The 14,194-nt window shown below is 38.7% G+C and overlaps 1 protein-coding gene across 1 annotated transcript in view; it reads right to left on the bottom strand.

Annotated features, from left to right (window-relative positions):
• The window catches only part of Rp1 (RP1 axonemal microtubule associated), a 223,286-nt gene that overhangs the window by 92,409 nt on the left and 116,683 nt on the right, over nucleotides 1-14,194 (bottom strand). The window contains exons 9-14 of the mRNA XM_060385925.1: nucleotides 11,863-11,938; nucleotides 10,343-10,419; nucleotides 10,204-10,235; nucleotides 9,933-10,062; nucleotides 2,231-2,334; nucleotides 69-245 (exon numbers count right to left, since the gene is read on the bottom strand). Of these exons, the coding sequence (XP_060241908.1) occupies nucleotides 69-245; nucleotides 2,231-2,334; nucleotides 9,933-10,062; nucleotides 10,204-10,235; nucleotides 10,343-10,419; nucleotides 11,863-11,938 (596 nt within the window). The remainder of the gene's footprint in view (nucleotides 1-68; nucleotides 246-2,230; nucleotides 2,335-9,932; nucleotides 10,063-10,203; nucleotides 10,236-10,342; nucleotides 10,420-11,862; nucleotides 11,939-14,194) is intronic.

Genomic DNA, 14,194 nt, shown 5'->3' with positions numbered 1-14,194 from the left:
CTCTCAACTTTTCAATAAGGCAGAGAAAAGCTGGGACTTGAACTCTGATGATTTTTCCTCGAGTTTACCTTAACAAAAACCAAGAATTCTTTTGAACGCTCTGCGTAGCCTGCAGATGACTCATCGGCTATTTTGCCGTGACGGTCAACAATCAGGGTGTGCCCAGGAAGCCGCACGGACTCAAGAACTACACAGCGGTTTGGCTGAGAAAGCACTCGAAGCTCGGAGACGGCTCCTCCACTAGCCTGAAAGAGAATGGGAGACACCAACCCCGAGCTAGCACCGGAAATAGAGTTTAAAAATCTCTTGACATACTTGAATATGCTACATAACCATTGGACTATGCACATAGGCTCATGCCCTTGTCATTACCACTTTCATTACTCAGCCTTATTGGCAGTGATTTGTGCCAGAAACCCATGAAAGACCACTGCACACTGCTGTGGAGATGAATTCATGAGATTTAATGTGCATTTCATCATCCCCACTTATTCATTTAATTGAGTGCTCCTAACTTGGAACTGAAAAGTGACATTAACGAGAATGTTGTCTCATTCCTATAATTTTGCTTTTGATCTACAAAACAACTTTAGGAGAAAACATTCCTTAGAATGTTTAAGAACCTATTCCACACCCACGGTGTGCCTTAGGAAGGAAACACGGCTCACTGATAACTCCTCAGTGGTCTACTATCCTGAGAAAGTTCTTCTAGCCAAGTCTGATAGATATTTACAGAGCTATTGACCTTTCAGAAACCATTCAAAGCTGGGCAATAGTGTCACATACCTTTAATCTCAGCACTCTGCAGGCAGAGGCAGAGGTGTGCAGAGAGAGTTCCAGGATAGCCAGGGCTATACAGAGAAACCTTGTGTAAGATTAAATGAAAGAGAAAGAAAGAAAGAAAGAGAGAGAGAGAGAGAGAGAGAGAGAGAGAGAGAGAAAGAGAGAGAGAGACCATTCAAGGTTCCATGAGAATATCATGGTAGGCAGAATAGACCAAACTACTATAAAGTAGGAGGCTCCATGTCAGGTAAGACCTTATGTGAAACAGATAAACTCAAACTGTAGCTGACAGAATTCCCCACTGGCCAATTGTTTCCTAGTGAGTAAGAGTTTACAATTTTAGAAAAAAATGTAGTGGAATTATTTTTTCAACTGTTTTTTATTAAAAACATAATGAGATTGTTTTCTAAGTCTTTTTTTTTCTTTTGTTCCCTTTGTGTGGTGTGTGTGTGTGTGTGTGTGTTTGTGTATGCTGGGATGGTATACAGGGCTTTATAGACACTACACACTGAACTACATATACAACCCTATGCTTCTCTTCATAAATGAAGACACTCAGGAGAGTCTATAGCCATCAGATTCATATTTACTAAGCACTCACTATGGCCTTCTTCATGTGCTATGGGTATCTTCCAAAGTCCAAAGTAGAAGAGAAATTACTTCATAAGGAATGTTAGACTGATTAATCACTTAGCCTGAATACTAGGCCTAAAATGACATTAAACATTTATTTAATGATATTTTTCCTTAAGCTAAATGTGGGTTCAGATCACTAATATCGTCTAACATGTGTGAGTCAGACATAGCATGACTCAGATTGCTGCTTCCATTGACTACATTACAACCCTGAGACCCTCAGTCCTGCATTTCATGCCCCACTTCTGCTAAGTCACATAACATGAATTCTCTCAGCAGGTAAATTAACAAATCTAACATCATAATGCGCATTAGGACTCAATTCACTGCTTATCAGTTATCCTTTGTGGTGTCATCTTTAAAAAGAGATGCCATGCTTGTGGGCAAAATTGATTTTTCGCCTAACAATATGATCCCTAAGCCATTAAAAAGTCGGCTAATCTTCTAAAGCTTACTGGAAATTTTAATGTTTCAGTCTATTTCAATTGTTGAAACTTAAGGCCATGTATACCTAAAATTTTCAAAAGTTCACAAAACAAAAATAGCAATTTCAGTTCCCTGAACCCAATATAGAAAGTAAAAATAACAAGCCAAAGGAAATGCTTAATTTGATAATCTTATGAAATTAATTTAGGTAAGATTTGTCATATACAACGCATAATGAAGAGAAAATTTATTAGACACAAACATGGCTGAGCACACCTCTAACCTCCACACTCACTAAATAGTGCAAGGCCAGAAAGCTGGGTGCGAAAGACTAGACTGAATAATATAAGTGTGATCAGTATCTCAAAAATTCACTGCTACTCACCATTCCAGTGGCAGCACCATTGTCAAGGGTGAGAGAGAGATGCCTCATCTCACGGCTTTGGAAAATGCATATATTCCCTTTGTTGAAAATCACATCAAAGAGACCTAGAAGATATTCTTAATTATTTAACAAGTAGTGCAGTCCTTAAAAGCTCCTTTTCCTTCAATTACACACTACAATCTTATAATAATATATTTTATATGTTTTAATTTAATGTTTGTAACTAGTAAAAAAGTAAAACGTCTCCCATAATGTATATGAAAATTCATAATACATGGTTTGTACTTTGGTTAGCTGAGGTATGGAGTATTTGAATAAAATAATTTTTAAAATAAATGGCTTCTTGAGACATGATTCATTTCCTAATAAGTTTCTGAAATTTATTTCTTAATTATTTTTTAGGTATATGTGTTTTATAGCCCATACAGGTACAAATGGATAATATAAAGTACATATATTAGGACAAATAATGTGTCTATAGAATTACTTCACTGTAACAAAATTTGGTTTTTTAAGTTGAATTGCTCTTTGCAATGAGTCCTACCAACGTAGCCTACTTGGCATTAATTAAAAATTTGAAGATAGTCAAAACATATCAGATGAGGAGGGGATTATAGTAACCACTCAGTGATATAAGTTCCTAAACCTCAATTTTTGACAAGGAACTACCCAACTTATTATATGTACATATTTACATAGCATCGAGAAATACAATTTATAATTTCTGTATTTAAATCTTTATTATAACTAACTACAGGGGTAAATACCTTTAGCTATGAGCCAGATCTCACAAAGAAAATAGCTACAGATCCCTACATTTTTTAAAAAAAACCATTATGCATTTACAATTTAAATTCATTTTTAAAAGTCACAGTTTTAAAAGTGAAAAGTTCAGCAAACCATTCAAATTAGAAAGACATCTATTTAATCTTTAACTGATGTTTTGTCTGCACAATAAAATATATCTTAATGGTTAATAATTAAACACCTTTGTGAAAATATGACATACTGCTGAGTAATTACAGATAGTCCCAGAGACTGGCAGGTTATGGAAATGAGAAATAAGCAAGGAGCCTGGAACCCTGACATGAGTCTGACATGCTGTTAAGGAACCTTGAGCAAATAACTTTGTATCTCTCTCAATTTTCTCATCAATAACTCAGGATAGTGACTCCCAAAGAAATATTGTTCAGTATGACAGGAGTCTATCAAAGAAGGCATCTGAAAGACTCTACCTAGCAGTGTTTCAAAGCAGATACTAAGACTCATAACCAAACCTTTGGCAGAGTACAGGGAATCATAAGAAAGAAGGGGAGTTAGTCTGATGTGGAAAGGATAGGAGCTCCACAAGGACCAAATATATCTGGGCATAGGGTCTTTTCTGAGACTGACACTCAACCAAGGACCATGTATGGATATAACCTAGAACCTCTGCTCGGATGTAGCCCGTGGTAGCTCAGTAACCAATTGGTTTCCCATAGTAAGGGGAACAAGGACTATTTCTAACAGGAACTCAATGGCAGGCTCTTTGACCTCCCCACTCCCCAAGGGAGGAGTAATCCTGTTAGGCCACAGAGGAAGACTTTGCAACCAGTCCTGAAGATACCTGATAAAACAGGGTCAGATGAAAGGGGAGGAGGTCCTCCCCTATAAGTGGACTTGGAAAGGGGCAAGGAGGAGATGAGGGAGGGAGGGTGGGATTGGGAGGGAATGAGGGAGCACACCTCTAACAGCTGGGATTCAGAGTTAACAAAATGTAACTAATAAGAAAAATTTAAAAAAAAGAAATATTGTTCAGATGATACACTAATTGCAAGAACTAATGAGCTAATAATGGAGGGGTCTAAGACTTAGGGAACCATTTCTACAAATATGCTAACACATATTCCCATAGTTTAATAATTCCATAAATACCAAAATCTAAATCCATTGAGGCATGTTATATTTTATTGGTTTTTAAACATCACAATCATTTTATTCCATTTTTGAAAATAAGATTTTAAAAAATTATGTGTATGAGTGTTTTGCCTGCATCTATGCATGTATGCTATAGTGAGAATTTTGGAATTTCGGTTTCTAAAAAAAACAAAAAAACAACACAGAAACATTATGAGAATATGTTTTTTGTTTTAACAGCAGGTATGGGAATGTGGAGATGCTTCACAGCAGCTGCCCGTGGTTTGCCTCATGCTCTAGCAGAGGCTTGTGTTTGCCAGCTTCAGATAGTCTCTACAATTGTGTGACATTTGGAATTCTGGGGACTTTTCTGAGGGTATGCTAGGGTCCCAGAGGTGGGGATGATTGTAGGTTGGTTGATGGTTGCTGTTGGTCGAGGTCTGTTAGGTAGTGATGTGCAAAGAAGAAACATTCTGATCATAGTCCTCCCTCCTCTCCTCCTGGTCTCATCCTCCCTTCTTTGATGTAAAGTGAATAAATAAATATTTTTAAAAAGGGCTAGAAAGAAAAAAGAAGGAACAACAAGAACAAGAAATTGGATATCCTGAAGGCAAGGATTGCCTTCATTGCCCCAAGGAGCTCGATGCCGCTGATCAACAGGAAGTAACCTAACAAAACTGTTATCCCTTTCCATCCCCAGACTTTATTCAGGGATCTCTTTCCTTTCCTGCCTGTCGCCCTTTCTCTCTTATCTAGTGTTAGGGAGTTGAAAGGGTAGAAAAAGAGTGGAGAAGGATGGAAGAAAAAAGAACCCACAAAGTAGTATTACAGTGCACCATGTACATTCTTGGTGCCTGTTAAAAAGAGGACGTCAGATCCCCTGGAACTAAAGTTACAGAAGGTTGTGAGATATGGGTACTAGGAAACAAACCTGGGTCCTCTGCAAGAGCAGTAAATGCTCTTAACCACTGGGCCATCTTCCAATACCGCAACCCTTTTTAGTGTTACACGGGGCTATAACACATAATATCCCAGTTAGTTTTTATTGTCTGATTAACACAACCAAGAGTCACCTGGCAGCGGCAGACTCACTCAAGGGAACTGCAAGTTGACCTTTGTCAATCTCTGTAGGGAATTTTCTTTATTGATGATTATTTTGGGGAGGGCCCAGCCTACTGTGGGCAACGCCGGGTTAATCCTGGTTTACCTAAGAAAGCTAGCTGAGCATGAACTGGAGAGAGCCCGTAAACAGCTTTCCTCCAGGCCATTGCCTCCATGTCCCTGGCATGAGCTGCTGCCTTCACTTTCCTTGCAAATGGACTGAAATCTGTAAGATAAAATAAACCTTTTCATCCCCTAAGTTGTTTTTGATCCTGGGGTTTATCACAGCTACAGAAAGCAAACAAGGACATACACTATCCAGTTCTTTCTTTCATTCATTCATTCGTTCGTTCATTTAAAAGAAATGTCAACAAAGTTGTGCAACCATCATCACAATCAAGTTTAGAGCTTTTATCATCCCCAAATCATTGGCAACCATTTCCTATCTCTTACCCAATAGTGCCTCCTATTTTTCCCCCTAACTCTTAACCCTAGGCAACCATTTATCTACTCTTTCTACATCTAGACAATAGTTTCTTCATATTTTATTTATGTCCCCTGGTCAACTCTCCCTGGCATGTCCAACCCTCTAATGGTGTGGGAACCACCATTCAGTAGAATGGAGTACCATCTTATGGAATCGGTACTTTCAGATTTCCCACAAGTCTTTCTGTTCCAAGATGATATTTTTTTTTTAACGTTAGTCGGTTTCTACTTTAAATCTTTGTGGACCCACTCTACTGTTTCCCAAAATGGCTGTCCTAACATTCCCACCAACAGGGTTTCCTTTTCTCCACATCTTCCACCAACATGCTTATCTCTTTTGTTTTGGTTTCAGGCTTTGGGGTTTTTTGTTCTTGGTTTTTTGTTTGTTTGTTTTGTTTTGATAACTGTCATGCCAACTGGCAAGAACTGCCATCTCATTGTGACTTTGATTGGCATTTCTCCGACGATTAATGACTCTGAACGTTGACTTGGTCCATCTGCACATCTTCTTTAGAAAAATGTCTAAGCCAACTAACCAGAGCCAAGAGGGGCCTGTTGGGCCTGAAGCACCAATGAAGGACTTTGAATGGATAGTCCTGGGCGCCTACAGATGTAACTGATGGGCAGCTCAGGCCTCGTGTGAGTTATCTAATAAGGGGAACAAATATTCTTTATGACGTGGACCCCCTTGCCAGCGTTTCAGTTACTTCCCCCTGGAGGGACTGCCTTGACACAGAGGAAGAGAACACTCTGAGCCATGATATGACGTGATAAGCTGGGGTGGATGGGAAGGAGGACTTCTCTTTTCTGAGAAACAGGGGAAGAAGGAGAAAGGAGAGAGGGTGGGACTAGAAAGTAAGGGGAGATGGGGCTATGACGAGGATGTAAAGTTAATTAATTAAAAAATAAAAGGAAAATGTCTAGTCAAGCTTTTTATAATATTTAGATATAAGATATATGGGGTTTATTTTCCTCATTATTTAGTTGCCAAGCAGAGCTCCTTGTATATTTTGATATTAACTCTTTATTAGGTACATCAGTTTTTAAATACATCTCCTATTCTTCAGGTTGCTTCTTTATTGATTATTTCTTTTGCTATACAAGAACTTCATAGTTGGCTATACTGTACATTTGTCCATGTGGGGATTTGTTGCCTTTGCTTTTGAATAGGTCATACCCAAAGAAATCTCTGTCCATGTATAATTTCATGCTTTTGTAACTCTTTATTGAATTATAACTTCCTATCATGATGGTTAGAAAATATTCTTGGTATGATTTTTATCTTCTTAAGTTTGTCAAGATGTGTTTCATGGCCAAATATATTATCTTCCCTGAAAAATGTGCAGCCAAGAAAAAAATGTGTGTCTCCAACTGTTGGGCATATAAATGTGTTGGTCCCATTTGGTGTAGAATGCAGTTTAAATTTAGTAGGTTTTGTTAATTTTTTGTCTGAAGGAGCAGAACACTGCTGAGACTAGGATGAATTAGTGATATGCTGCAATCACCTTCCTCTCAGGACTATGTGCTTTATATATTTGGATCCCCTGATATAAATATATACAATCATGTCTCACTTGATACTGAAAATGTGCTGCTAGGTGATGTCATCATTGTACAAAGACTGTATATTTATACAAGTATAGATGCTGTATGTACCAGCCACGGGTATGACTAGGTCTGTAACTAAATATGTGTATATAATATAGATTATACTGATGTACTGTCAAGTGTCATTTGTGCCAGCTGAAAGTGAACTCTGGGACAATGATGTGTGTCAGACTCAAGCATATTTATCTCAAGTGTCCTCTAAGACTCCATGTCCTGGAGAAGGCTGGCAGCAACAAAGAAGGAGAACAATAGAAAGAGATTTTTAAACATTGTGCCTTTCAGTACAACTAGAAGGAAAACACAACAAGGGTTACTACTTTTATCCTACATTTAAAATCCCTACAATGCAGAGGACCTGTGAAAGACTCTACCCACCAGGGTATTGAAGGAGATACAGAGACTCATAGCCAAACTTTGGGCAGAGTGCCGGAATCCTTATGGAAGAAGAGGGAGCTAGAAAGACCTGGAGGGTACAGGAACTCCACAAAGAGAACAACAGAGCCAAAATACTTGGGCCCAGGGGTACTGCAGAGACCAAAACTCCAACCAAGGACCATGCATGGAGAGGACCTAGACCCCCTATTTAAAGGAAGCCCATTGGCTGCTGAGTTTCCAAGTGGGTTTCCTAGTAAGGGGTACAGGGACTGTCTCTGACATGAACTCAGTAGCCAGCTCTCTGATGACTCCACAGGGGTGCAGCCTTGTCAGGCCACAGAGGAAGATAATGCAGCCAGCCTTGATGAGACCTGCTAAGCTAGGGTCAGATAGAAGGGGAGGAAGTCATCCCCTATAAGTGGACTAGGAAAAAGGCATAGGGGGAGAAGGAGAGTGGGTGACACTGGGAGGAGACAAGGGAGGCGGCTGCAGCAGGGATACAAAGTGAATAAAATGTAATACATAAATGTATAAATAATTTTAAGAAAAGAAAATGCAACAAGAACAACAAGTCAGTATCTCATTTGAGGAGAGGATGCTTTGCCAGTCATTTATCAGTCAGGAATCCCAGCATGACTACTTCTCTGGGCTACCCCAGCCATTTTTTTTGGATATTGTAAATGCATGATTTAATGATGTTTTCCTAGTATCTTCCTTCTCTCTCTTCATTGGACAACCTCAACAGGGCTTCTCCAGTCGTTGCTGTCCGTGTTGTAAATACCCGATTTGATAATGTTTATCCATCTGCTTGCTTTTTCAACAAGGCTGCTCCATTCATTCTACTAGATGTTGCAAGTGTTCTGGTTTTCTACCTGCCACTTGCTATTTGTTCTTTTACTTTTACTTGCCACATGTTTAATAGACTTACTTATTCAAAACAAAAATCCTATCATAGTTCATCCTCAAAAATTTGGCAACAGTAAATGTTTTGGATACAAAATAACAAAATAATTCAATTAAAAAACAAAGATGCAAATCAATCTGGAGCTTTCTCAGACAACTAGGAATAGTGCTTCCTCAAGATCCAGCCACCCTAGGCATATATCCAAAAGAGGCTCAAGTACACAATAAGGACATTTGCTCGACCATGTTTGTAGCAGCTTTATTTCTAATAGCTAGAAGCTGGAAACAGCCCAGATGCCCCTCAACTGAAGAATGGATGCAGAAATTGTGGTACATCTACACAGTGGAGTATTACTCTGCAATGAAAAATAAGGAAATCATGAAATTTGCAGGTAAATGGTAGGACCTGAAAAGGATCATCCTGGGTGTGCTCTCTCAGAAGCAGAAAGACACACACGGTATATACTCACTCATATAGACATATAATATAGGATGAACCTACTGAAATCTATACATCTAAAGAAACTAATCAAGAGAGAGGACCCTGACTAAAATGCTCAATCCCCATCCCAAAAGACAAAGAGGAAGGACATCAGAGGAGGAAGAAAACAGGAAACAGGCTTGGAACCTGCCACAGAGGGCTTCTGAAAGGTTCTGCCTTACAGACTATCAAAGCAGACACTGAGACTCATGGCCAACTGTTGGGCAGTGTGCACGGAATCTTATGTAAGAAGTGGGAAATAGTAAGATCTGGAGAGGACGGAAACCACACAAGGAGAGCAACAGAACCAGAACATTTGAACACAGGGAACTTCCCAGAGACCCATACTCCAACCAAGTACCAGGCATGGAGATAACCTAGAACCCCTGCACAGATGTAGCCCATGGCAGTTTAATGTCCAAGTGGGTTACATAGTAATGGGAAGAGGGACTGCCTCTGACATAATCTGACTGGCCTACTCTTTGGTCACCTCCCCCTGAGGGGGGAGCAGCCTTACCAGGCCACAGAGGAAGACAGTACAGCCACTCCTGATGCAATCTGATAGACTAAGATCAGAAGGAAGGAGAGGAGGACTTCCCCTCTCAGTGGACTTGGGGAGAGGCATATGTGAAGAAGAGAGGGGGAGGGTGGGTTCAGGAGGGGAGGAGGGGGGGCTTATAGGGAGATACAAAGTGAATAAAGTGTAATTAATAAAAAAAATTAAAAAAATAAAACGAAGATGCAGTGACTCAGAAGTATTTCTGGCGGTGCTCACCCGTGTTGTTTCCCTTTATTTCAGTTACATTTTGGACACACAACAGACTCACTTTTCCTATGAAACAACTACTTTACCATATTTGTCTGTCTGCTCCCCAGCAGCATCCACCGTGCCATCTGGATGAAGACGGACAAACCCTCCTGTAAGCTTGTTGTAAAACTGGAGGGTATTTCCTTTCATAAACTTCCAGCTCTCAGCAGCCCACTAAGAGAGAAACAAAACAGAGACCATCTGAGATGACACGAAGAGAAGAAACTACTAATCATAGCCCTTACCAAACAGTTTTTAGAACATTAAACAGCTATTTGAAATTATTTGTACTAAGTCATTTGAAACAAATCTTACCGTTTCTTTTCTCTTAAGTTCTAGCTTTTTCCCTGGAAATATAAAGGAGAAGTTGATTAAATCCAAGAGTATTGTGTTTTCTTCAGTTATTATAAGACATTATTTTCCAAAAAAAAAAAAGTGTATTTATGATACTCACTCACAGAGAAGATAGTGTTATTTCTGGCATATATTTCTCTGACAATTTTACCATCATCTTCTCCTTTATCCAGCCACCTGTGGAAAGAAAAATGTGTCAGTCATTTTCAAGCTTTTTATTTACCCAATCCATTGGCATTTATTTTCCCAAGTCAGAAATAACAGATAGCAGGAATGGGGGAAATGCATGGACGCTGAGTTAAGGAAGCCAGAGTAGTAGAGACAGAGATGAGCACCCTTAGATGACAGTAAGATTGTGAGGGAGGTGGAAGAACCATGCATCTACTGAAGAGTGAATGCTTTCTTCAATACACAAGCATGTCAATCAATTCTACTGCTAAATTCCGGTGCCATAGATTTTTATATCCATTGAACTAATAATTTTGTCGTGTTCTTTGGCAATCAGCTCTAGTTCAAGCTCCAGTTTGTTGTTTAGAAAATGGCTGGTACCTGTAGCATTAGGAAGAGGGAAGAGTGTTAAAGAGACAGTAAGTCTAATCACCATAGCTGGAGAAATGAGGCAGCAGTCAAGGCCTGTTACAATTGGACAATGGTTTCATAAAAATTAAAATTAGCACTTATAATACAAGTTGATTACTTTGAAGATAAGTTGGATCCTCATCAAAGAGACCATATTTTCACATCTTCAAACTATATCTTCTACAATATAAAGGCAAAAATCATGCTTTAAGCTCTATCAAACTTTTCCGAAGTATTCAATTTCAATCATAAGGAATGATTGTACATATAATTGATAATACTTCTCCTTGGAAAAAGTGGCCTTGAAGAATAATGTCTTCAGATTTGATCAAAAGAGCTTCATTTTGCAGTGAATGATGGATAATGTAGACTTACAGCTGGTCAAGGTATTAAGACCAAGTAAGTGTTCTGTACTCTGCCTTAAACAGGACACCCATATTACAAGCTCCAAGGCTCAAAGAACAGCATGAAAGAGTGAGCAGAAAGAAAGAGCTGGACGATAGAGAAGGCTATGAAGTCCTTATAATAGATAAGACATGGTCGTGACTCTCATGAACTCATAACAACTGCAGTTGCCTGCCCCAGACCAAGTCTGTAAGCATTCAGTTATAAATGAGATTCCTGTGGCCATGCCTAATGGAGCCAATGGCAATCAATGTCTTCTGGAAGAGAGTCATTGTCAAAAGCTCAACACACTCATGCACATATGCTTGGTTGAATCTAGTGAGACACAAAGCTAAAACAATACTAACAAAAAAAACCCATAAAAAGTGAATGGCAACTTGTGGGAGGAGAGTGGAAGTCAGTGGGATGGGAGAAAGATAGAAAGCAGAAAGGTGGGGAGATCACTAGGACAATGCATTGTAAATCACACAAACTGTCAACGAATAAATCAATAAAATGGTTAATGTTCATAAACATAATGTTATGTAATGTTTTATATAATTTTATATAATAAGATGATTAATAAGCTATCTAGTTCTCAACAATATATGAACTTACAACTGTCCAACATGAACTGACTTGCCAATGTTAACACACCTGTGACAGAAGAAGGCATACTCATGGTTGGTCGTGGGATCCCTCACCACAACATCCTCAAGAAACCAGCCATTTCCTAAGAACAGATTGAAGAAGATAAAATGTATTAATGTATATTTCTATTGTGAGTATATTACTGCATGCTGTGAGAAACAGGCCTCAATTCTAGATAAGTTCTGTGCAACATAAAGCACTACTATTTCCAAAAAGCTATTTGTAACAGAAGTTAATGATAAACACTTAACAGTTCTAATACAACAAAAGCACAATATTGTTTTAAGGACTTTTTTTATTTGATGACATATTTTAATATGATTTTCCAAATACTTACAGTATAATTATACTCTTAATTTCAAAAATTATGTTCACAATTCTAGACTTAACATCTTCAGGAATATATATTTTATGAGTTAGTAATACTTTATATTTCCATAAAATTACCAAGGTTTCCCAAATACAATGTATGCCTATATAAACTAAATATACATTTTTAGATATGCTAAAGATGAATAGTTAGTTAGATATTGTATCTGAGCACTCAGACTGGTAAAGATTGGCACACATAAAGGCTATGGTCTCTTATGAAACATTTAAATTCATATTAACTTACAAACTAAGATTGGATAAAATAGTTTATTTATTGGAAATAATAGAATATTTTAAGTACTAGTAGCAGTTTTGTCTGCATAAAGATCCATCCCAAAATATACCCTTCTCGATTTAAAACTCCTTAAGCTGATGAGCCAAGACTGACAGCTTTAGAACAAAGCTTAACAAATCCAGCATGTCCTCCCGTGTTTGGTTTCTGCCTCGCTTCCTGTCCCCTCATGCTTCGCTGCTGTGCAGTGATAGGCTCCTCAGTCCTTCCTAGACCACTGGTTCTCAAGCTTCAGTGAGCGTTTCTGTCATCATGACCGATAATGAGAGTAGGCACTGTTGAGCCTTACTCACTTCCTCAATCAGGAGTGTAGGGAAGCAATATCCCACCAAGACCAAAGGTCCAGGCTGTGAAAGAAGGAGAATTCCACAAGCTGGGATTTTCTGTACTAAAATGGTAACAAACCCAAGCAAACTAGGATGGTTGTCTAATAACTGAGTCTTTGTCAAGTTCCCAGGTCCCTTTAAAAAACCACTGTCAGGTGAGGTGCTTTACAATCCATGGGCCATTCCCTCTACCTCACTGTCACTCCTCAAAAAGGTTATTTTAATTTTATTCTGAAGTGCTACAAAAAAAAATATATTCTTTTCATTTACAAAAACCAAAAGGTTACTAGAATTCTGAAGCAGGTTTAAAAAGCAACTGTGAAGCTTAAGTAGTAACTTTTTTAAAGGTAAACTTTTATGTTTTATTAAGCTGTTTTTAAATTATTTTTATTCAAATTTTTTCATATAGTACATTTTGATCCTGTATTTCTCCCAGCTCATCTAGATCCTTCCTACCCAACTTAATATTCTTTCTCTCTCTAAAAAACAAAACAAAAACCAATATGACCAAATGCCAAACCAAAACAAAAGTTCCCAAAAATAACATGGAGTTCATTTAATGTTGTTCTCTGGCATGGGGCTTGCCCCCACAGTGTCGTTGATATACCTTCTGACACTCCATTGGAGAAAACTCATTTTCATTTCCCACCTGGTATCAATTCAAATAGCGTCTTGGTTAGGGCTAGGACTTTGTGACCACTTCTTTCCAGTGTTGGGATGTTTGCACAGCTTGAACCTGTGCAGGCCTTGTGCATGCTGTCTCTGTGAGTTCAAATATGCATCAGTACTGCTGTGCCTGGAAGACACTGTATCCTTGGAGTGACTGAGCACCTCTGGCTCCTCGGCCTCCTCTCCCACAAACATCCCTGAGTCTTGAGAGCAAGGGTTTGAACGCATCCCACTTAGGACTAAGTGCTCTGAGGTCTCTTACTGTGAACATCCTCTAAATATCAGTCTCTGTTCTAAAACTTATTGGCTGCCAGAAGCGTCTGTGCTGACAGCGGGAAGATGCCTAAGTGGTAATTCTTGGAGGTAATGATGAACTTCCCCTACAATACAGACTTGTAATTTAAGAAGTTAGCACAAAGCTATTCGTGTAAAAGAGTATATTGTCTTTATTTTCTCATCTTTGAGAAAACTCAGGAGCAAAACTAGAACTAGAAAGATTGATAACAGTAATAAGAGTTAGAGCTTTTTAGGGACTGCCTACATGATAAGGCCTCTGCCCTCAGGACTGTGGTAAGGATCTTACAAAAGGGTTCAGTAGGACAGGACAGACCTTTTTGCCTTTCCATCAAATAAGAACTAAGACTTTCACCAGATACAAGTATGTGTGCATGCTCACGTG

Source organism: Meriones unguiculatus, chromosome 6 (genome assembly GCF_030254825.1).
Source record: "Meriones unguiculatus strain TT.TT164.6M chromosome 6, Bangor_MerUng_6.1, whole genome shotgun sequence".
Classification (NCBI taxonomy): Eukaryota; Metazoa; Chordata; class Mammalia; order Rodentia; family Muridae; genus Meriones; species Meriones unguiculatus.
Note: the sequence above shows the minus strand (reverse complement) of the source record. Positions and strands in the feature narration are given on the sequence as shown.